At 47.0% G+C, this 20,877-nt stretch overlaps 2 protein-coding genes across 6 annotated transcripts; one reads left to right on the top strand and one right to left on the bottom strand.

The window, feature by feature from the left end:
* Positions 1-1,279: 1,279 nt before the first annotated feature.
* Positions 1,280-12,241, top strand: LOC133359231 (zinc finger protein with KRAB and SCAN domains 3-like). Of its 2 annotated transcripts, none has more exons than XM_061577689.1 (4): positions 1,280-1,546; positions 5,389-5,894; positions 6,387-6,473; positions 7,508-12,241. In XM_061577689.1, the coding sequence occupies exons 2-4, from the start codon at positions 5,390-5,392 to the stop codon at positions 8,185-8,187; spliced, it is 1,272 nt and encodes a 423-aa protein (XP_061433673.1). In that variant the 5' UTR covers positions 1,280-1,546; position 5,389; the 3' UTR covers positions 8,188-12,241. The 2 variants fall into 2 exon arrangements, with proteins under 2 accessions (XP_061433673.1, XP_061433672.1); XM_061577688.1 differs by having other exon boundaries at positions 1,280-1,693.
* Positions 12,242-12,562: 321 nt separating this feature from the next.
* On the bottom strand, positions 12,563-20,839 carry LOC133359212 (zinc finger protein 45-like). 4 transcript variants are annotated; one of them, XM_061577647.1, is made up of 5 exons: positions 19,986-20,839; positions 18,238-18,749; positions 17,505-17,591; positions 16,932-17,075; positions 12,563-16,074 (listed from the first exon to the last, which is right to left on the bottom strand). In XM_061577647.1, the coding sequence occupies exons 1-5, from the start codon at positions 20,066-20,068 to the stop codon at positions 15,062-15,064; spliced, it is 1,839 nt and encodes a 612-aa protein (XP_061433631.1). In that variant the 5' UTR covers positions 20,069-20,839; the 3' UTR covers positions 12,563-15,061. The 4 variants fall into 4 exon arrangements, with proteins under 4 accessions (XP_061433631.1, XP_061433632.1, XP_061433633.1 ...); XM_061577648.1 differs by having other exon boundaries at positions 16,989-17,075; positions 19,986-20,838; XM_061577649.1 differs by having other exon boundaries at positions 20,560-20,838.
* Between the last annotated feature and the right edge of the window lie 38 nt (positions 20,840-20,877).

Raw genomic sequence — 20,877 nt, 5'->3', positions numbered from 1 at the left:
TCTCGTGGTTTTTCCCTTGAACCCAAATTAATAATCTAAACACAGTTATATAGAGACCAGAGGACGCCAAAAGGCGAAGCGCACAAAGACAATAATTTAATATTGGTGTAGCTAGCACCCTTGGCTTACCCGCAGGGGGCTGTGGGCTTTGGATCCCCCGTGTCCCTCCCAACGGGTGGGGGCTGTGGGGTGTGCTGTGATCCCTCAGAACCCCGCCCCTCGGTGGGGAAATGAGTATAAAAGACGGGGAGCCAGAGAGATAGGGGCAGTGTTCGCGAGCCGAAGTCCGAAGACCCAGTTGAAGACTGAAGACCGGCTAGATAGACCCTGGGACTCCTCTGACCCGCAGTCCTTCTCAGGGCCTGGCAGAGCAAGCCAGCGGTGTGACCCCAGAGCCTCAGAGCATGCTTTTTGTTTGCATTTTCACTGCAAGTATATGTGATTAATGCAGACATGATTCCTTGCAAAGGTTTCAGTTTGGTGTTTTAACATCTGAACACCTGTTTAATTGCCAGAAAGGGGAAAACCCTATTATCACGGGGCCGTCCATGAATGACGTCACGCACCTAGGGGGAGGGGTAGGTCAGACATTTGTGACGATGTGTGACGAGGGGGGAGGGATTTGAGAAATGTGACGTCACATCAAAATGCGCAACTTTAAATAAATATAGGCGACACGTTCTACTTAATTAAATAGACTTTTTAATAAATGTTTTCTCCTACAACATCAGAGTGCAGCGCCACATTAAATACGCACTACAATGACAATAGTTTAAAGCGATCTGAAGCATGTCTTATTTGGGGGGGGGCGGTGGCAGAGCTTCGTGACGTCATATTTGAGGGGTGGTCTGACTTTTTGTGACGCCGTGTGACGAGGGGGGGGGGTCAAAAATCGCGTGACATCATTCATGGACGGCCCCATAGACTAACAACTACCAACAGACTCAACACTGCCCATCAACTCAACACTGCCCACAGACTCACACTGGCCATAGACAACTCAACGCTGCACCTCCCGATTATAAACACATTCCTGCGGAGGGAGCTGGTAGGAACGTTGGGTTGCTCGGTCAATGGCCAGGGTCAACGGCGGCATGGTATATTCCGCAAATATGGTTGACTATGAGGGCGGGCACAAGCCGGCGTGAGTAGGTTAAACGTTGAGTTTTATAAGGGCACCACGGGGTGACCAGCCCCTCCCCACCCAGCCCCTCCCCACCGTCCCCTCTCCACCCAGCTCCACCCCTCCCATTTTTGGATGCACGACGGACGGACGGACACAATAATCCCCTGTGAGCAGGTGGAACCAGGTGGTTCCTACCAGTGTTATCACGGTTGGGCTACGTGCTGTGCGAAATAAGTTCCACGTGCGTCCCTGGGTGTTGGGTTTCATCGACACTGCCGCAGAATCGAGTGGGTGTCAAATGGCCGCGGTCCCTGACTCTCTTTTCTTTATAAAGGAGGCGGCTGTCGGAGCGATTTGGTGATCCGGGTTGGGTTTTTAATTTCGTTTTGAGGCCGCCGCTTCCAACATCGACAGCCTTTCGTGAGTGTAACAAAACAACGTTATCATCCACATCAGCAACAACACCTACTACTACGACAACGACAACAACAAACAAACAACATCATCATCATCAGTTACAGCAACATCGTCGTAAGCTGCCGGGGCCCGGAGACTAAACGGAATCGCGTACGTAGTCTCTGTCTGTGTGTCTGTCTGTCTTTGTGTGTGTCTGTCTGTGTGTGTCTGTCTGTGTGTGTCTGTGTGTCTGTCTTTGTGTGTGTGTCTGTCTGTGTGTGTGTCTGTGTGTGTGTGTCTGTGTGTGTCTGTCTGTGTGTGTGTCTGTGTGTGTCTGTCTGTGTGTGTGTCTGTTTGTGTCTGTCTGTGTGTGTGTGTGTCTTTGTATGTGTCTGTCTGTGTGTGTCTGTGTGTGTCTGTCTGTGTGTGTGTGTCTCTGTGTGTGTGTCTGTCTGTGTGTCTGTCTGTGTGTGTGTGTCTGTCTGTGTCTTCGTCTGTGTGTGTGTTTGTGTCTGTCTGTGTGTGTGTGTCTGTCTGTGTGTGTCTGTCTTTGTGTGTGTCTGTGTCTCTGTGTGTGTGTGTGTCTGTCTGTGTGTCTTCGTATGTGTGTGTGTCTGTGTGTCTGTCTGTGTCTTCGTCTGTGTGTGTGTTTGTGTCTGTCTGTGTGTGTGTCTGTCTGTGTGTGTCTGTCTTTGTGTGTGTCTGTGTCTCTGTGTGTGTGTGTGTCTGTCTGTGTGTCTTCGTATGTGTGTGTGTCTGTGTGTCTGTGTGTGTCTGTCTGTGTCTGTGTGTGTCTGTCTGTCTATGTGTCTGTCTGTGTGTGTGTCTGTGTGTGTCTGTCTGTGTGTCTGTCTGTGTGTCTGTCTGTGTGTGTGTCTGTCTGTGTGTACCTGTCTGTGTGTGTGTCTGTGTGCGTGTCTGTCTGTGTCTGTCTGTGTGTGTGTGTCTGTGTCTGTCTGTGTGTGTCTGTGTATGTGTGTCTTCTCGGCCACAGTCATTCCCTCCGTTCTCTACGCTTGCGAAACGTGGACCCCCTCTAATGGAACATCTTCGCCGGTTAGAAACATTCAGGCTGGCCTGCCTTCCGATCCATCCTGGGTTTAACCAGGCTGGATTGTGTGAGGAGCTCACAAATCCTTGAAAGATCTGGACAAAGTCCCATCGGTGAGCACCTTTGGCAGGCAAGGCTGCGTTGGCTGGGTCATGTAGCCCACATGCCCAGCCACCACATGCCTAAACAGCTTTTGTTCGGTCGGATCGAGGGGGCTAAACGGGCTAAAGAAGAGATGGAGTGATGTGGTACAGGAGGACGTGGAGCTGAGTGGACTTGCCGACGACTGGTACCAGCGGTGTCAAGATCGGCCTCAGTGGAGGAGGCTCGTGAAGGACGCTACTGGGCAGTTGGAGGCAGTCGCCCTCCAGCAACAACGGAGGGCGGAGGAGCGACGCTCACAACAACGAGCGGAGCGCATGGTGGATAAAGCACAGCAAGTTGGCACAGTAGGGGGCACAGGTGGTGCATCAGCCAGTCATCTCGGTCATCTCAGTCAGTCGACCCGTGGCACCTGCTGGGTCTGTCCCGTGACATCCTGCCAGCGGGCTTTCGACACTTCACGTGGCCTCAGGGTGCACATGGCCTGGCACAAGCGTCGTGGTGACGTCACCGCCACTTAGTGGCGAATGGCGGTTGTTGTTTTGTGTGTGTGTCTGTGTGTCTGTCTATGTGTGTGTCTGTGTGTGTGTGGGGAGCGGTAGTGTTGTGGTTAGCGCTACGCTGCGCTATGAACCTGGCGACCCGGGTTCGATTCCCGCTCACGGCCAACAACCAGTGAAGATTATCTCGAACCGGTGCAGGGCATCCCCTAGATCGACTCGGCATCAAATGAGTACCTGGTGCGATGTGTAAACATCGCCACTGTGGGAGACAAAGGCGGCCGGGAGTGGGTATTGGCCACCCATCCCCTCTTGTGCCGTGCCGGCCTTTATAGGTGCTCGCTAACAGCACTTGCCCCTACAGTCTTTTAAGGGCTACACGGGGGATCTTTGTCTTTGTGTGTGCTCGGTCTGCCCCCCCCCCTTAACGTGCACCTTGCCTGGCACAGGTGCCGCTGTGACGTCACCCTCACTGAATGGCGGGCATTGGTTTTGGGGTACACGTGGCCCTTAGTAAATGTTTCACTCGATTAAGGACTGGGTGCACCAGATGTCTTTTGACCCCTCCCCTCCCCCTTTTCATTCTCTCAAACTTATTTTGTTATTATTTGAAACAAGTGAACGTGCAAAGGGTGGAAATATATTCGGGGTCAGTGAATTGGGGAGGTCACAGAACATTTGGCCCCACCTGTAAACCAAAAAAAACACCATAGGGGCATCTCTTCACGGTTTCTCTCGTGGTCTCTCATTTTTTATTATCCGATTCCCAACGGGATTGCGTAAATTTCGGCCTTGAGGCCACCAAACAAACCCGCGCCCTCGCAAAGATCCACCGTGTAGCCTCAACAGACTGTTGGGGCAAGTGCTGGTAATGAGTAGAAGCACCTACCTATGAAGGCCAGCACTGTGTGACACACGAGGGGGTTGGTGGGTCAGCACCACGCCCTGGCCTTTTGTTTAACAGACTGTTAATGAGCATCTCTGAAGGTCGATTACACCTTCAACACGCACCTTTTCACGCAAAGTAACATGTTTGACCCAATCAAGTGCACTCGGACACCACGCATTAAACAAATGCACGCAAAATCGCACGTGTTAACTTTTTTGTTCATAATAGAAGTTTTTGGGTTAGATCACGTAGATATAAACGTGTCGTTAAACCCGCCACCCCCCAGACACAGCCCATTAGTAAGGTTTGTCACTTAAACAAAACATGCCAATTCATTACTAATTCAGCCAGGCGGTCCGCCTGACGCTAGTTGTAATTGCTGGCGAAAGCTCACGGTACTCGAATTGTAAATGTTGTGGGTTTTACTCTCCAAACACACTGGTGTGCTGAACTAGTAATGAATTGGCACGTTTTGTTTATGTGTGTAGCTGTGTCATCGGGTGGTGGCGTGTTTAACGACACATTTTTTAACGCGATCCAACCCAAACATCTCTTGTGGATAATATTGGTGGGCGAAAGTTCACTACGTGTTAAACTGACTTTGTTAAAAAACAAAACCAACTGACTTCACCGGGGGCTATGTCGCATTGGGTTGGGGACTTGGTGCATCAACAGCAGCCATATTACATCAGGATGACTTTCCTGGCAGCTAATTGGCTGGTGTAGTGATGATGTAATCCCTAGCGACCACTGTGTGGCTTAGACGCACACAAATACAAATATCGCTGCCTGCTCGGAATTTATTTGCAATTTTTGTATGTAATCAGGCCCCAGAGCACTCCGCTTCTCAGTCTGGCTATCCGGGGTTTTACCGTAGCTTCAAAGACCAATTATATCGATGCTACCTCCCCTTGCCTGTTACATGCATTTCAGTTAACCTGTGTTAATATGTTTAACTTCACAATGCTCTAAACCTGATCATGATTTTCAGCTGTTTGTCAATGGCCAGGGACCAGGTTAGACATCATTTGCCTCTGATGCTTGCAATGGCCTGGAATCAAATTCGGATAGAAGGGCTAATAAGGCCATCTATCTCCCCCTTAAAAGAGACAATTAGTCTCAATGTGCACTCAACATCATCAGCCATTGTCTATGCACTGCTGGAGGAATTCATCCCCGTGCCGTCGCCATCCCTCGCAGTTCAATGCTGCTTCCATCCATCTTCGCGTGAACTGATTTCATCGCCGCATCTCCACGGTGGTTGTGAGAAGTTTCTTGTCTTCGATGCATTCATTACTGTTTTCAAATATTTACCTCCCATCAGAATGGCATGCATGGTAACCACCCCAGTGCTGGAGCCAAGCGGGGACTTCCCGGCGTGGCTGGAGGCGCAGGGCGTGAACGCGGAGGTGGCCCGGGCCATGGACTCGGAGCTGGGCATCCGGGACTACGGGGTCCTGCGCGCCTGCGTCGGGGATGGCCTCGTGCGGGCCGAGCTGCTAGCTACGGCACGCGACCGCCTGCCCTTCGGCTTCTACGCCGTGCTGCGGCAGGTGGTGAAGGCCTTGCAGGGTGCCGAGCCCCACGACGCTGGGATGCTGCGCTGGGACGACGCCGCCGCTTCCTCCCCTGGCGACGTGACCCTGGGAGGCCTGGTGGAGGTGCTGCTCGCGCTGTTCAGCGGCTTGAGCCGGGAACTGCTGCTGTCCGTCCAGAGGCTGGGAGACATTGATAACACTGGAATGTGTGCTGTTGGCTCTCCTTCAGTCAACAATGTCGTTTTGCCTGAGAACAGTGTGATGAATGAAATTGAAGATTACAAAGTGAACGGTAAAGTTGTATTCTTGTTCGCCGACCTTATTTTATAATCTTGGTTCTTTCGGTAAAGTCACGTAAATATTAAGAAAATAATAATAAAAAATGAAAATAATAAATAATAAGATAAAATCAAAATCATAAATTGAAAATAATGAAAGCAAAAAACCCACGACGTTTCGATCGCAACACAAGCGGTCTTCATCAGGCGGAGAGAAAAGTGGGGGCAAGCTTCCAAATGTAGCTGCTTATGAGGCTTGCCCCCACTTTCAATTTATTATTTTAATGACATTTTTTTAATTTGTATTTTTTTATTTTATTTTCATTTTTTTATTTTTCTATTTACGTGACTTTACCGAAAGAACCAAGAATATGAAAGTTTTAAGTCTCAACTTATTTTATAACATTAAATCTCATTTATGGTATTTAGCCATTGGATTTAGCTAACTTGTAAAATAACGCATAGGTTTGGAAAATAAACCCGCGAATGCATTATGCTTTACACAGATGAAAGTGAGAGGAACTTCATCCCAGATATGGGAGAATCGCAAGCTGTGGACACATCACCTTTAATAAAGACGGAAGCCCTTGAAGGTAAAACCAAATTATAAACCCAATTTTAACGTTTCCCATTCCCCTCTGATAATAATATTCATCCTTTTGTCAATCTACTTCTGTATGAAGGCCTCCCCACCCCACGTTGGTCATGATAATTGTTGACCATACTTCACCAAGCTGCTTGATGCAAGTTGGTGAAGGTGGTTCTCAGGACTGCTTCAGATTTCACCTGCCACAAGTAAAAGCCATGGCCGTGAATCAAACTCAGGGCTGGGTTTTTAGCTCAGTCTGTTAACCCACTGCACCATTGCTGCAACATTCACTTCTTTGTGTTTCTACATCTCTGTGTCTATCACTGTCTGTATCTGTGCTTTGTGTCACTCTGCTCTCTGTACTGCCACGGGAATGCATATGTCCTAATTTTCATAATGCCGAACACGCAATACAATCCGAAAACACATTGGAGAAGCGCACATTGATTTGAGAGTCCACAGAAAAGTGCACCTTTACCGTTTTCTTGAGGGAAAGGTGTGTATGTATGTTTAACTTATTTTGCACGTACGTAGCCAACCGTGCTAATCGGAGGTGCGGGGGAAGGATAACGAACTAAACAAGAAAGGCAGTTCTAAAGAAATGAGTTTCCAAGTGGACTTTTTATAGTGCAGATGCACACCATGGCATGCAAGACAGCTGGTGACAACAACATTTAGATATCCAATGCATGAAATGGTTAAAACTGGTTACACAAATTACATTTCATAGTTTTTGTTCCTTCGTGAAAAGTAAATTCACTTTGGTTTTTGATAACAGTTCAAAATCGAAAGCAACTATATTTTGTTAACGGTTGACGTTATTAGTTCAGTTCGACTCTCTGGTCGCTACTAAATCAAATGGGAGAATAAAGAGACAACAGTTGACATGGAGTCCCTTCCAGAACCGACCACAAGGGTATGATACAGAAGTTACTGTATCGACTCAAGTGCAAATGTGAAGCATTTTCAAACGTCCGATTTTTTTCGCTTAACTGTCTATGGCTTCTTAATAACATGTTCAATGGTATGCCCTTACAGATTCTAGTGACATCGAAGGCAATTCAGTGCAAGATGTGGTTTCACTCCAAGCAATGGGAAACCATTTTACGAACGTTGGTGATGTTGGTGACATTGATGACGTTGATGACGTTGGTGACATTGGTGACGTTGGTTCATGTTCATGGCAACAGCAGCAGCAACAACAGCAGCAGCAGCAGACAGGAGACAGAATGCGAAGAAGCTGCCAAGTTGACGAGGTGGAAAACATTTCTCTGCGCAGCTTGTACACGTCCAACCCTCCAGCAAATCGACATGTTCACGGGCGACAAGCGCCATTGAACATTACCGAGGCTCTGCCGAGCGATGTGCGGCAGATTCCTGCTTTTGCAGAGGAAAATCCAGCGGAGCGCCAGCTTTACATGGTGGGGTGCGGTTCGCGACAAGCGAGCCTGAACGTCAACTCGGCGAAGCCGTACGAGTGCACGGTGTGCAAAAAGAGTTTTGCGTGGCGCTCGCTCCTGCGGTACCACCATCGCGTGCACACGGGAGAGAAGCCGTTCCGCTGCAGCGTGTGCAACCGGTCCTTCTCAAACTCTGGCAATTTGAGGGTCCACGAGCGCACGCACACGGGGGAGAAGCCCTACCGGTGCAAGATCTGCAACAAATGTTTCAAGCAGAGTCAACACTTAAAAGGTCACCAGCGCACCCACAGAGCTTGAGTAAGTTGGAGCGAGAAATGCGACGGTAGTTTCGAGCTTAATTATTTTTTGAATGCCACGACGTAAATGGTGAAGTTGTTAAATCTCCGAATCTTTATTTAGTTACACTGGAGGAATCCGATGAGCTATGAAGCTCTTTTTTCACATGTCCAGTAGTCACAGATGATCTCGAGCACGTTAGGGCAAGGTACCACACAGTACGCAAAACGGGATTGCCTATCAAGAAGTTGGGTACGCTATAGCGAAAGCACAAGATGGGAGGGCCTAAATCTGGGTATCACTGTAAAAGAGAACTTCCTCCCAAGATGCCTTTAAGTGACCACTGATACACACAGTACGGGGGTAGTACTTCCCCAACACACACATTATTTTATACACATTAATTCGCACAAACAGATGTACATGTGCACACAGTCTCCACTCGGGATGAGTTTTCAAATAACATTTTCTCAGATATTGGTTTCTGAGACCAAATCCCTATTCTTGTTTTGTGTTTTTAGATTGGATGCCTGCCCTCTGGTGTTTAGGCTGCACCTCTTTCTCTTCAGGCTCTGCCCCTTCCCTCTGGACACGAGCTTGACCTTGTTTTGGGGCTGCTTTGTAAAGGCAGTGCTGCTTATTTTCCCACGAGACTTTGGAACTCTGGGCCAAAGTCAATTTGATTTTGTAGTTTGACAATGTAACTCTCATGTGCTGCGGGCCACTGGCGGCCCCTGGTGGCCTCTGGTGGCCTTTAGTGCGGCCCCTGACGTGCGGCCCCCAGCAATACACAACATTTGAAAACACCCCTTAGTGTTGTCGAACCCAATGGTTTAAAATGTGTGGTGGCTCTCACACTGATGTCATATCTGCGAAAGTGGCTCTCTCCCTCTGAAAATTAGTGAAGAACACCGTGCTATACTGACTCCTTGAAGACAGCGAGAGCGCGCGGTGGAACTTGTGCTAAGTGTACTGCACAGCAACATTGCATCTCTTGCAAAGCACCAGGGTGGTAGGACGCCTTGCGTTGAGGCTTTGGATAGCTGGCCATGACTAATTTGTACTACCACATCTACAAATAAAATTAAGGAATCATGAACAGTAATTTTAATTTATAAGGTGCATTTTATCCATAGATTCCCAGTGCATAATACATTTCGCAGCTAGTACATTTATCGTTAATTAAAGTCAATCGGAACATACTTGCGTGATAAAGACTGAAAAGATTGATGTGGTCTGAATGAGGCCCACCCAGAGGGAAGGCAAAAGATAACAAAGAGACTGACAACAATGAAACGCAGCAAGAGCCGGCTACGATCATTGGCTGTTCACCAGGACAGTGTTGTCGCTCTGGAGATAGATGATCGATGTTCGATGGTTGCCACGTTGAAAGCATTCGTTGCGATTTCCCACTTAACAGTGGGCCTCGTGAAGGCAACCATCTTCCATTCCCACCAGGGCAGTAGGTGACAGGGAGAGGGGGGGGAAGATCCACAGAGCTTCCACAGGCCGAGCTGAAATCCTCTTTTCACGAGTGGCCACACGGGCACGACTCTATGTAATACAATACTGCGAGCAAAACTGGTTTTTCGACAAGCCATTTCATTGCGAGAACCGGTTGACTGACTTTAAACTGCCGGGAGCGCTGTGCGTCCTGAGTGCTTCCTGTAATCTCCTGGACATCTGTGGAAAAGAATTGCTTTATAGCTCATCGAATTTTTCCAGTTATAAATATTCTGATTGTGAATTGTTGACGCTCATCCACGACAACTGCTGCTGCTGCTTGCCGTTCACTAATGTTGGGTGCTTTTCACTGTTGCTACTGCTGGTTTCCTGATGCATGTTCCTCTTACAACTGCTGAATCCACTGCTACCTGGTATTCGTTGGGATGCGTAGATTGTGCTCGCGTAGTCTTGACAAATGTATGTAAGTTGAACTTCTTTCGCACCGTGCATAGCCAACTGTGCTAATGAAGCTCACCAACCGGATAGTATTGGAGTCACAGGCTATTACTTTACCCACTCCCATGTGCCTGCCTATCAAACAAAATCCAACTTTACTCCAAAGTACAGGGTCCCCTTTCCATATGCGAGTTTGGTTTGTGCGATTTCTCGTATATGCGGGTAACTTATTTCTTTTAGAACTGCTTTTTGTGTTTAGTTTGTTGTCTTTCCCCCGCACCTCCGATTAGTACGGTACGAAATAAGTTCAACATGCAACATAAAACCTATTTCCACGCAAAATTCAGAATTAGCAATTTAAATTCACCCATGCGGCTATGGCGGTCGGACTTGGGAAATTGTGTGCTATATGCGCTACCGGGCAGGTAGCTTCTCTCGTGCGGTTTCGCGTTGTTGCGTCCTTTTTTAAAATGCATCTACTGCATGTATCGTATGTTGAACTTCTTTCGCACGGTACATTGCCAGCCGTACTAATCATAGGTGGTGGGGGAGGACAACAAACGAAATACAAATAATTAAAAGTGCATAGCTCCAGCGGCTTCCTATCGGAAAAAAGAGCGTTCCAGAGGCATCTGAAAGCGCGCGACGATGGGGTGACCGTCTTTGTTCGATCGCTTAGCCAAAAGACACTGCTGCGAGGACGACCGGAGTTTGCGTGATGGTTTATGCTCCTTGACCAGATCAGCAAGGTAAAGCGAAGGAAACCTCGATAGTCCGTGGGTAAAACGTAGGAAAAGTGGATGATTTTATTTAGTTGGGAGCTCACTTGTGGAAGGTGGGGGGGGGGGTTACCCTTTGCGGGTATCTGTGGGTACGCTGGAATTGAGGTAAGGTACCCCGCCCTGATCCAGGACTCTACCCCAGAGGAGAACTACTGGAGTCCAATTTAGAACTGTGTTCTTCATTGCAAGGCCACTGGCGATCCTGGGTGACCTTTAGTGCGGCCTCTGACAATAACCCTAATGTGAAAACACCCTCCACAATCGTGCTGTGAAACCCAATGGTTTCAAATGTGTGGTGGCCCTGACATTGATGTCTTATCGGCGAAAGTGCTCCCCGCTCTTAACATTTGTGAAGAATGCTGGAGATAGAAACACTGGGCTACCACTCCTGACCTCTCCTCAATCGAGCAAAACAAAGCAATCGCTCACAATGTGTTTGGCGCCTTTGCGATGTTGCTGTTTGTTGGTTCGTGGTGATGATTGGCTTTCATCTCGCCAAGGTAGGTAAGTGTCGTACTCGGAGTAATACAATAAACGTTATACCTTTTGTCATCGAGATTGCCTTGCAACACCGAGAAAATAAGTTGAAATGCATAGAAAATATACACGAAATAGATCCGGACGTTTGGCAATGGTCATTATTCGGAGCAGAAAGGGCAGAACTATTGATTGGCTCTTGAATATGACCCTTAACATGCGTTGACTCGCTGCATCTTTAAGTGCAATCGCAGTGGTTTGTGTACAGCAGTGGTTCTCAACTAGGAGAGGGGGTACGTGAGGTTGTGTGAAATTATAGCACATACTAGTCATTGGTGAATATTTTTTTTTCCAATATAAACAAACTATGATGAAAATTTAAATCCATATGGTAACCTAGAACGATATAAAAGACCTAAACTGATTAATCATAAACAATGTGGTTTCCAAGAGTGGAATGTCTGTTCAATGTCTTTTATTCACTTGCAGTTACGAGCTAGTTAGGATACCTCCCAAAATGAACAAGTGGTCTAAATATTGATGTTCATTATTCACTTACATTTTTCAGAATCATGGAGGGCCAGGTAAGGGGGTTACTCTGTTGAAACAAAAGTCAACAAGGGGGTACAATAACCAAACAAGGTTGAGAACTGAACTAAATGTTTTTATTTTACCAGGTAAGACCCACTGAGCTATGTAGGTATTTTTTAGAAGCGAAAATTGAGAACCACTGGTGTACACAAATGTCCCGTGGCTTCCACCCAGCACACCCATCACCACCGGTAATGGCATAAAATGGACTCGGCCACCCCTCTAAAGAACAATCTTTATTGAACAAGCCAGTAAATCTAAAGGCAAAAATCCATCGTGAAAAACATGGAATAAACATCAACGTGTGCATGTGTAGCCGGTCTGCCATGCCCCCTCTCCTCCCATCGTGAATCCTTGCGAGGGGGGGATCGGTTGGCTAAATCGCCAATACAATTAATCAAGTTCTGAAACGGATGCGTTGATGCGTCCTCTGCGTCGTGGGCGACTCCACAACAGCTGACATACCTCTTCTTGGTTCTTTCGGTAATGTCACGTAGAAGGGAAGTGATAAAATAATAAAAATAAAACAATAAAATAATTCTCACGACGTTTCGGCTACAACGCAAGCAGCCGTCTTCAGGTGAAGCCGAAACGTCGTGAGAATTATTTTATTTTTATTTTTATTATTTTATTACTTTCCCTTCTACGTGACATTACCGAAATAACCAAGAAGATGAATCCCTGCAGTCACGAAAGCTTTAAATCGAAAAAAGCTGACATACCTGTCAACCCATACGGGTTACCCGTATTTTTGTACAATAAATGAGTTTTCATGTCCATATGGCATACAACCGTTTCAATCCGGACACTTTTTTGACCATTTGTGTTTCTTCGTTGTGATGGGACTTCATAGAATGAACGTTGAGATTTTTAAGGAGTACTGTGTGACCAATAATGTCTGAATTGGTCTTGCAATAAGGTAGGCACTGATGAGGGGTTGACAGGTATGAGCTGAGCACCCGGGTGGGATTTGTGAAAAGGTGAAACTTTATTTCAAAGCGTTCCTCAGAAGGGCAGTTGTGCTCTCTGCAATGGCGATCAGAAACACCACTCCCCACAAACACCGCAGCTCAATTTCTCAGTCCGAAATTAGCCCAAATCCTAGCGTGGCAGTGTCGTACACAGTGAACGTAGGGCTTTGGATGCAATCCCTGATCACCATTGCATTCACTTTAATGATAAAACGCACCTAGCGACCCCGTGCTATTAGCAGCAGCGCAATTATTCGTGATTAAATTACAGGTGAGCTCACACCGGCTGCATGTGCAAACGGGAACCTGTAGCCGTCGGACAACTTTCAATATCAGCATCACCAACAGCGTGTTCAGTGTCTGCTGGTGTACAATACCGCCGCCATGAGCACATGACACGCAGAGGTTGGCCAGGTGGCTCAAAGGGACTCGTTAACTGTCGGAAGCACCGAATCAGCACTGCTCAGACCCTGGGTGTGAAAGTCGGGCAATAGCCACACGAGCCTGTGACTAAAACTGGGTTCTCAAGTGTAGCAGGTGGATGGATTCAGGTCGGTCACCGTTGACTGAAAAATACCCAATTTATTACATTTTCAGCATTGCAGCATATTCCAGCTCTCAAAAGGCACACTTTTGGTGTCATCTGGTCCAACACAATGTGAGACTAGGCTCTAAGAAAAGCTGTCTCGGGTGTGGACCAATCAATTTCAAGGACAGTGCATACATTATCAGAGTTGTGTTTTTTGTTTGCATTCCGACTGCAGGTATTGTGGTCAATGCAAACATGACATCCTTGTAAAAAGGTGTCAGTTTTGGTGCCAGATAAAAGGGTAAAAAAACAACATATTTTGCGACTGGCAAAGGAGGTTCCAATGGTGTAAACGAAAACTATTTGGTTTGTCATGCGATGAATATACTCTGCTTATAAAAAGTAACCCTTGTGTGGACAAATGTCATCTTCTCGGTCCCGTTCTATAAGTTGGTGCGCCGACAGCTGCACGAGTTCCAAGTGGAATATTATCACCCCGTGACATGATGCCAACAGAATAAGTGTGTACACAAATCAGAATAAAACGCAAAAACTTAAAAATACTTTAGAACAGTAACCAAGCGTTAAGTCTCCAATCCAGCTCAACGAGGCCCGCATTTGCCCACTTTCCGCATTCGCTTGTGAATCAAATGGTCTTCGGTTTAACTATTCTGCAGTACAATTAGCCCGACATCCTTCACGAATGCTACGTTGGTCTTACATCCATTCGCTCCTTCGTTTAAACCGCTTGTGCGAGTCCGTGACATACGGTGCGGGCTGTTAGGTGTGTAATAAACGACTTCCACGACGATTGTGAAAAGAGTGCTTCTTTATTAACTGTAGCACTGCAACGGTTCTCTTCTTCCCTCTCCAGGTAATTTCCCTTCATAATATAGGTTTTTGGGTCAGATCGCGTTATTTATAAATGTGTCGTAACCCTCCACCACCCGACACGGCCAAACAGTAAAAAAATGCGTCACGTTTTCAAAGGACAAATTAATTGACTTCTTTAGCCCACCGGTGTGCTGAAGAGAGAATCAACAGCATTTAAAAATTTGAGTACGACGTTTCGTTGATAATTACAATCAGCTTCATCGGGCAAGAATAGTGAAGCTCTCCTGTTGCTTCCGGTCTTAAATAGAGCAGCATCATGGTGACGTCATCATTTAATTCAATTCAATCTGGTACAGTGATTCGAGGCAAGGAGGGGGAGGGTATTGTAATTATATAATAACAACACCATGGACGAGGCGTCTCTCTCCGGTTCACCAGCGAGGTTCGCTGCGCTCCCCCGGTCTCGCTGGCGGCGTGCCGAAGAGAAGAGGCAAGCTTCACTGGAGAACCCGGCACATGGTCGGTGGCGAAGAGGAGATGACAAGCAGCGACGCAGTCCGGACCGCAGGCTCCCCACACCGACCGAGTTCTCCCCTGCTTATATTTTCCCCTGGCGGAGCAAGGCTCCGCCTCTATCCATGCCCCCTCGTGGAACCTTCCCGATGGTTCCCGAAGCATCTCTCTCGACTCTGCCCGTCACCTTTGGCCCAGATGTCATTCCCTCTTAGGACTGGATGGCGATTACCTAAGTGCCTGTACCCAGTTATCCTCTGGCACCCACTGGATGGCGCTCATCTAATTACAGGTGTTTAAAACTGTACCGTGCAAGAAGGTTTGAGTGGGCGCCTTGCATCATAACTTGTCCCCACGGCGTGCATGAACTGGTGGATGTTAAGACTTTGGCTACGGGAAGCTCTAATCGCCCACCCTGCGCTTGTAGGGCTTCTCGCCCGTGCGTGTGTATGCTGGTGGGACTTCAGACTATCGCTACGCAAAAAACTCTTACTGCACAAGTTGCACTTGAATGACTTCTCGCCCGTGTGCATGCACTCGTGGACCTTCAGGTGGTAATTTTTCACGAAGGTCTGGTTGCACACCGTGCACTTGTATGGCTTCTCTCCCGTGTGTTTGCGCTGGTGGGTCTTTAGGCTATCGCTGCGCAGGAAGCTTTTGCTGCACAGCTCGCACTTGTACGGCTTCTTGCCCGTGTGCGTATGCTGGTGGGCTTTCAAATTGCGACTGCGCGAGAAACTCTGACTGCACAGACTGCATTGGTAGGGCTTCTCGCCCGTGTGCGTGCGCTGGTGTGCCTTCAGGTGGGACGACTGGGTGAAGGAATGGTCGCACATCTTGCAGCGGAATGGTTTCTCGCCTGTGTGCATCCGCTGGTGGTACTTGAGAAGGCAGTTCTGCGCAAAACGCTTTTCGCATACTGCGCACTGGTAAGGCTTCTTCACCGCTGCCACGTCTACTCCCTTGTTCAGGGAACCGGACGTTGTGGGCCACTGCGCGCAGGACTGGAAATCAAATGGTTCGTGATTTTCAAAGGCAAAACCTTGCTCGTCGCTTGGCAGAAAAGCGTTTCTGTTCGGCATCTCTTCCTCGGAGCAATGGCCGCTGAACGCCTCAGTTGAACACTTGGTGCTGTGAGACCTGTCAAATACGTCGGTGTTGTCTTGCGTTTCGTTGTCCATTCGCTGCTGCTGATTCACTTGTGGGTGAGTGCCAATCTTGGTGGAGTTTTCCACACATATTCCCAGCCCTTGAAACGAGGTCTCCTCTTGATGGACGAATCTTGGAAAATCTTCAATAGTATTTTTACCTATAGTGCGAATACAAGACAAATACTCCATCAATAAGACAACCAAAATTCAATTCGGCTTGTAAGAAGATACATCTAAATGGGACTGGGCCCTTGGACTGTACCTAGGAGCAATGGACATCATAACATATATAATTACCGAAGTGTAATGGAATGTTACCAAAATTGTTTATTTATTACCTAGAAATATTCTGAATGGCTCTCGAGAAAACAGTCAAGATCAGAATTGTCCTAATCTAGAATGCTGGTTCAGTTCCTTTTCGGAGTATTATTTGGGTTTGGGAAGATATAGGAGTGCCTGGAAAACAAGCTGAAAATGTATATACATGCCTTAGTCAATCGACTGCTGGATGAAGGCCTCACCACACTGTCAACCATGGAAAGTTGTTTGACCATACTTGGTCTGTGTTAGTTGATAAAGGGAGGATATTTAGGATCGGTTCAGATGTTATTTGCCACTGATTCTTCTCACCCAGTTGTGACCCGTCCAGGTATCAACCAGGTTAAGACCTGCTGAGCTTCCAAGATCCAAACGAGATTTGGCAAATTTAGGGTGATTTGGTCATAGGCAATATGAATGGTGCCGTGGTGGTAAGATGTTAACTACCTCTTCTGGTATACAGTACATGGGTTCAATCCCCACCCTGACACCTGTATATTTGGAGTTTGCATGTTCTCCCCTTGGTCGTGTGGATTTTTCTCCGGGTCCTCCAGTTTTTCCCTCCACAATTAGAATCAACGTGCATTTAAGAGTATTTGGCTACTATACATTTCCATGTGATAACCCACTTAGTTTAGCTATAATATTTGGCCAGGTCGCTTCTGAAAAAGCGCTACATAGTTCAGTGAGGCCTTACCTGGTAAAATAATATTTTTTATAGAATGTGTGGTCAGTGAAGATAATCCAGCTCTACCATCAAAGGGCTCCGTCTTTAAATGACGTAGCACCGTGATGGGGTCCGAATCCTCCGCGCTTGATGTTGGCCTCTCTCCATCGTAATCTGGTAAAAAGTCCCAAAAAACATCGCACCGTTCTACTTGAATTCGCCGTAATATAGTCCCATCGCTGATCTAGTCGCTGAAACTCTGGTTTCGAGACCTATTTGTCCAATCTGAACAAATGTCTGCGGCCTCTGAAAAAAATAACACCCAATACAGAAACAGGAACTCTTGGATTAAGAGAAAAGGCACATTAGAAACAATGTCCATCTAAAAAGTGGGCTAGGGAAAGTTGCCGTGCGACAAAGGATATCCAATGGACGAGACTGGTGACAGCATGGAACCCAGAGAAACATGCCTGAGAGTGTTAGTATATGCTGTACCAGTTAAAAACGGAAGATCATAAAGCTTACAGTGTTTAAAGGCCTTATTGAAGAATCTGCTAGCCAAGCAGATGATTTATGGTGTTTTTTTTTTTGGTGCAGCCTTACCTGCACTTGCCTCTTCTTTAATCATTTGTAATGTCTGCCTTGGGCTGATGACTTCTCTCTGCCAGTCTGCATTCCCCCCAGCCTCATCTGGGAAGATTCAAGAACACAACAGTGACATCTTAGAAAAGGTAACCCAAACAGGTGATATTATTTATATGCCACTAAAAATTAATAGATACATACAGACAGGTTACACGTTAGGCACTTAACATCCCCCCTTGCAGATGCAGCCAGTTTACCCCTCATTGAGGATGAATTACGCCTTGATAATTTACACTGGAAAATAAAATGCAATACACTGTCTAGAAAGTAGTGTTTTGTTAAGAGCATGGGGATCGAGGGGATAGTGAGTGAATTGTTAAGTTAATTGTGTGAACATGATACGTAATTTTTTTTTATGAAAAGCAGATCATCGTGTGTTTGAATGAAGCCAGGATGTTACCGAATGTGGGTTACCCCACATTCGGAATTGACTAGGGACAGCGAGTCAGCTGCACAGATGACTGGCGGGAAGCGAGTTGCAGACAATAATGGGAGCAGAGAAGAATGAGTGACCTCTCAATGAGGGACGGTTGACTGCAATTTCTAAGTCTGGCTGTGGCAGAAATATGCATTTTAGAAATCTACCACTGCAATATTATTTACACATGGCTTATCTTAAACATTTATGATAGGATAATCAGTATGCCACATGAGCATTCACGAAGCACCTCCGCGAACTGAACGACTTTACCATGAGCCGCATCTTCATCTGTATCGTCAACCACATTGTCCTCAGGAGAAATCAAATGCGAATCCACATCGACAGCTCCGACATTGTCCATAGTTCCTAGCCTCCGCACGGACAGCAGCAGCTCCCGGCTCAAGCCACTGAACAGTGCGAGCAGCACGTCCACCAGGCCTCCCAGCGTCACGTCGCGAGGGGAGGACGTGACGGCGGCGGTGGCATCGTCCCAGCGCGGCGTCCCGTCGTCGTGTTGCTCGGCGCCCTGCAGGGCCTTCACCACCTGCCGCAGCACGGCGTAGAAGCCGAAGGGCAGACGGTCGCGCGCCGTGGCCAGCAGCTCGGCCCGCACGAGGCCGTCGTCGACGCAGGCACACAGGACCCCGTAGTCCCGGATGCCCAGCTCCGAGTCCATGGCCCGGGCCACCTCCGTGTTCACGCCCTGCGCCTCCAGCCATGCCGGGAAGTTCCCGCTCAGCTCCAGCACCGGGGTGGCCACCGCGCACGCCATTCTGGTGGGGCTTGGTACACGGGCAGCAATTTTATCAAAAATACTTTTACCACATAGACTCATACAAAACAAACAACATTTCAGCTGCAAAGTGAATTAATTTTTCATTTTAAATGTGGACACTATTCTTTCGCGATTCTGGCATACGGGAGTTACATAAGAAGATTGTGGGAGTAACCCAAACACCACGATGTCTTCCCCGAGGTGTTCAGAGCTTTGTGGCCAGACCACATTGATTCACCATGGGTGAGTGTTGTGGGTTATAAAGCTTTAAGGTATTCCCGATTCACGTTTCATAGATGTGGTACAAGTTTCAGGCTTCACGTCATACAGAAACACTGGCCTGCCATCAACAGTGAAAATTAAATAAAAAAATATGTACTGTATAGCACACTATTTTGTGATGCTGCACTGACAGTGGTACACAAGCACAAATAAAAAAATACCTTAACATGTCAATAGCACCGCCTTAAAATTAAATTATATAATAGGCGACGTTTGGGCAAATGACCCTTCCGTTTAACACAGAGGTTTTCGCGAGCCATATTCACAATAGAGGTTTTTGGGTTAGATCGCGTAAAATATAAATTAGTCGTTAAATCCGAAACCACCCGACACAGCCCATTATAGTAAGGTTTGTCACGTAAACAAAACATGCCAATTCCTTACTAGTTCAGCCTGATGCTAGTTGTAATTACTAGCGCAACAACGTACTCGAATTGTAAATGTTGTGAGTTTTACTCTCCAACAACATCGGTGTGCTGAACTAGCAACGAATTGGCGTGTTCTGTTTACGTGACAAACCTTTACTAATTGTCTGTGTCGGGTGGTGGCGGGTTTAACGACACATTTATATTTACGCGATCTAACCCCAAAAACCTCTTATGGACCCTTCCTCAGCGGCCTCTGTGTGCTTGTGAAGGGACATCGCCCGAAACGTCGCCTATTGTATACTGTCATGTAGGTCCCATGAAATTAACACCCTTGTGTTTTTAATAACTTTCACTTTATTAACACAACAGTAGTACACGCACGTGTGGAGCAAAACGCGTGAAATTTTAATTTTAATTCACAATTCTGCGTTATTACTAACATAAAGAAGGGCCAGAGTTTGCACTGTTGACCAGAGCATTACAACGGGACGATTTCGCCACTCAACGCGGCCCGCCGTTACATGTACAGCCGTGATTAATTCGTAATTAATTCGCTTACTTAATAAGGGGGTTAAGTTTACCAGTAAACTCACTTTTGATGCTTGCGTTCTGCAGCCGACGATGTCGATGATACTGTATTCTTAGGTTTTTTCGGTAAAGTCACGTACGTAAACATTAAAAAAGTAAAATGAAATAAAAATCACGACGTTTCGGAGGCAACACAAGCCTCCGTCTTCAGGTGGGACCGTCACAGCCACGACAGCTGCATCAAGTAAATGAGAGATTACAGGAGCTACCACTACGTTTATATAATGGTTGGAGAAGGTGGTAGCGCAAGGACCGCATACTTTTTATTAATATGGTAAGGTGAGGCTTAAGAGGGTGAGCTTTTGTTATGGAGAGGTGCGGTTTGTGAATCAACCTGTGACAGGGAGACAACCACTAAACATGGTAAAACTGTAATAGTTATCTGTCAAATAAGATTGGCAAATAAGTGTAGTTAAATCAATTTTGTACGGTTATTTTATTTTACTTTTTTAATGTTTTACCTACGTGAATATGAATCCTTGCAGTCACGAAAGCTTCAAATCTAGAATCGATGATACTGGTTGAATATCGCCGTTGTACGCCGCTGCTGTTAGCCGATGATGTTGTTACTTTCCGTACCTGATGTTGTTGTTGTGGATGTTAACGATGCTGTTGTTGTCGACGATGATGTTTGGAGCCGCGGTGTCAGAATGGGAAAAAACGGAGGCCAAGATGCCCGCTGCTGCTTCTTCTTCACGTGCCAGGCGCCGTTCCCAGACCCAGCGAACTTAGGGAACGCGGCAATTTGACCACAACTGCACGGGCGGCACTCTTGACGCGCCGGATGTTGCGGGATTTTCCCTTTGGAGCCGTACATAAATGACGTCACGCGATTTTGGACGATTTTTGACCCCCCCCCTCAAATGACGTCACAAATCTCTGCCCCCCCATTTTTTT

The sequence above is a fragment of the Lethenteron reissneri genome, chromosome 64 (assembly GCF_015708825.2).
Source record: "Lethenteron reissneri isolate LAM-NWPU_2019-01 chromosome 64, ASM1570882v1, whole genome shotgun sequence".
Lineage (NCBI taxonomy): Eukaryota > Metazoa > Chordata > Hyperoartia > Petromyzontiformes > Petromyzontidae > Lethenteron > Lethenteron reissneri.
Note: the sequence above shows the minus strand (reverse complement) of the source record. Positions and strands in the feature narration are given on the sequence as shown.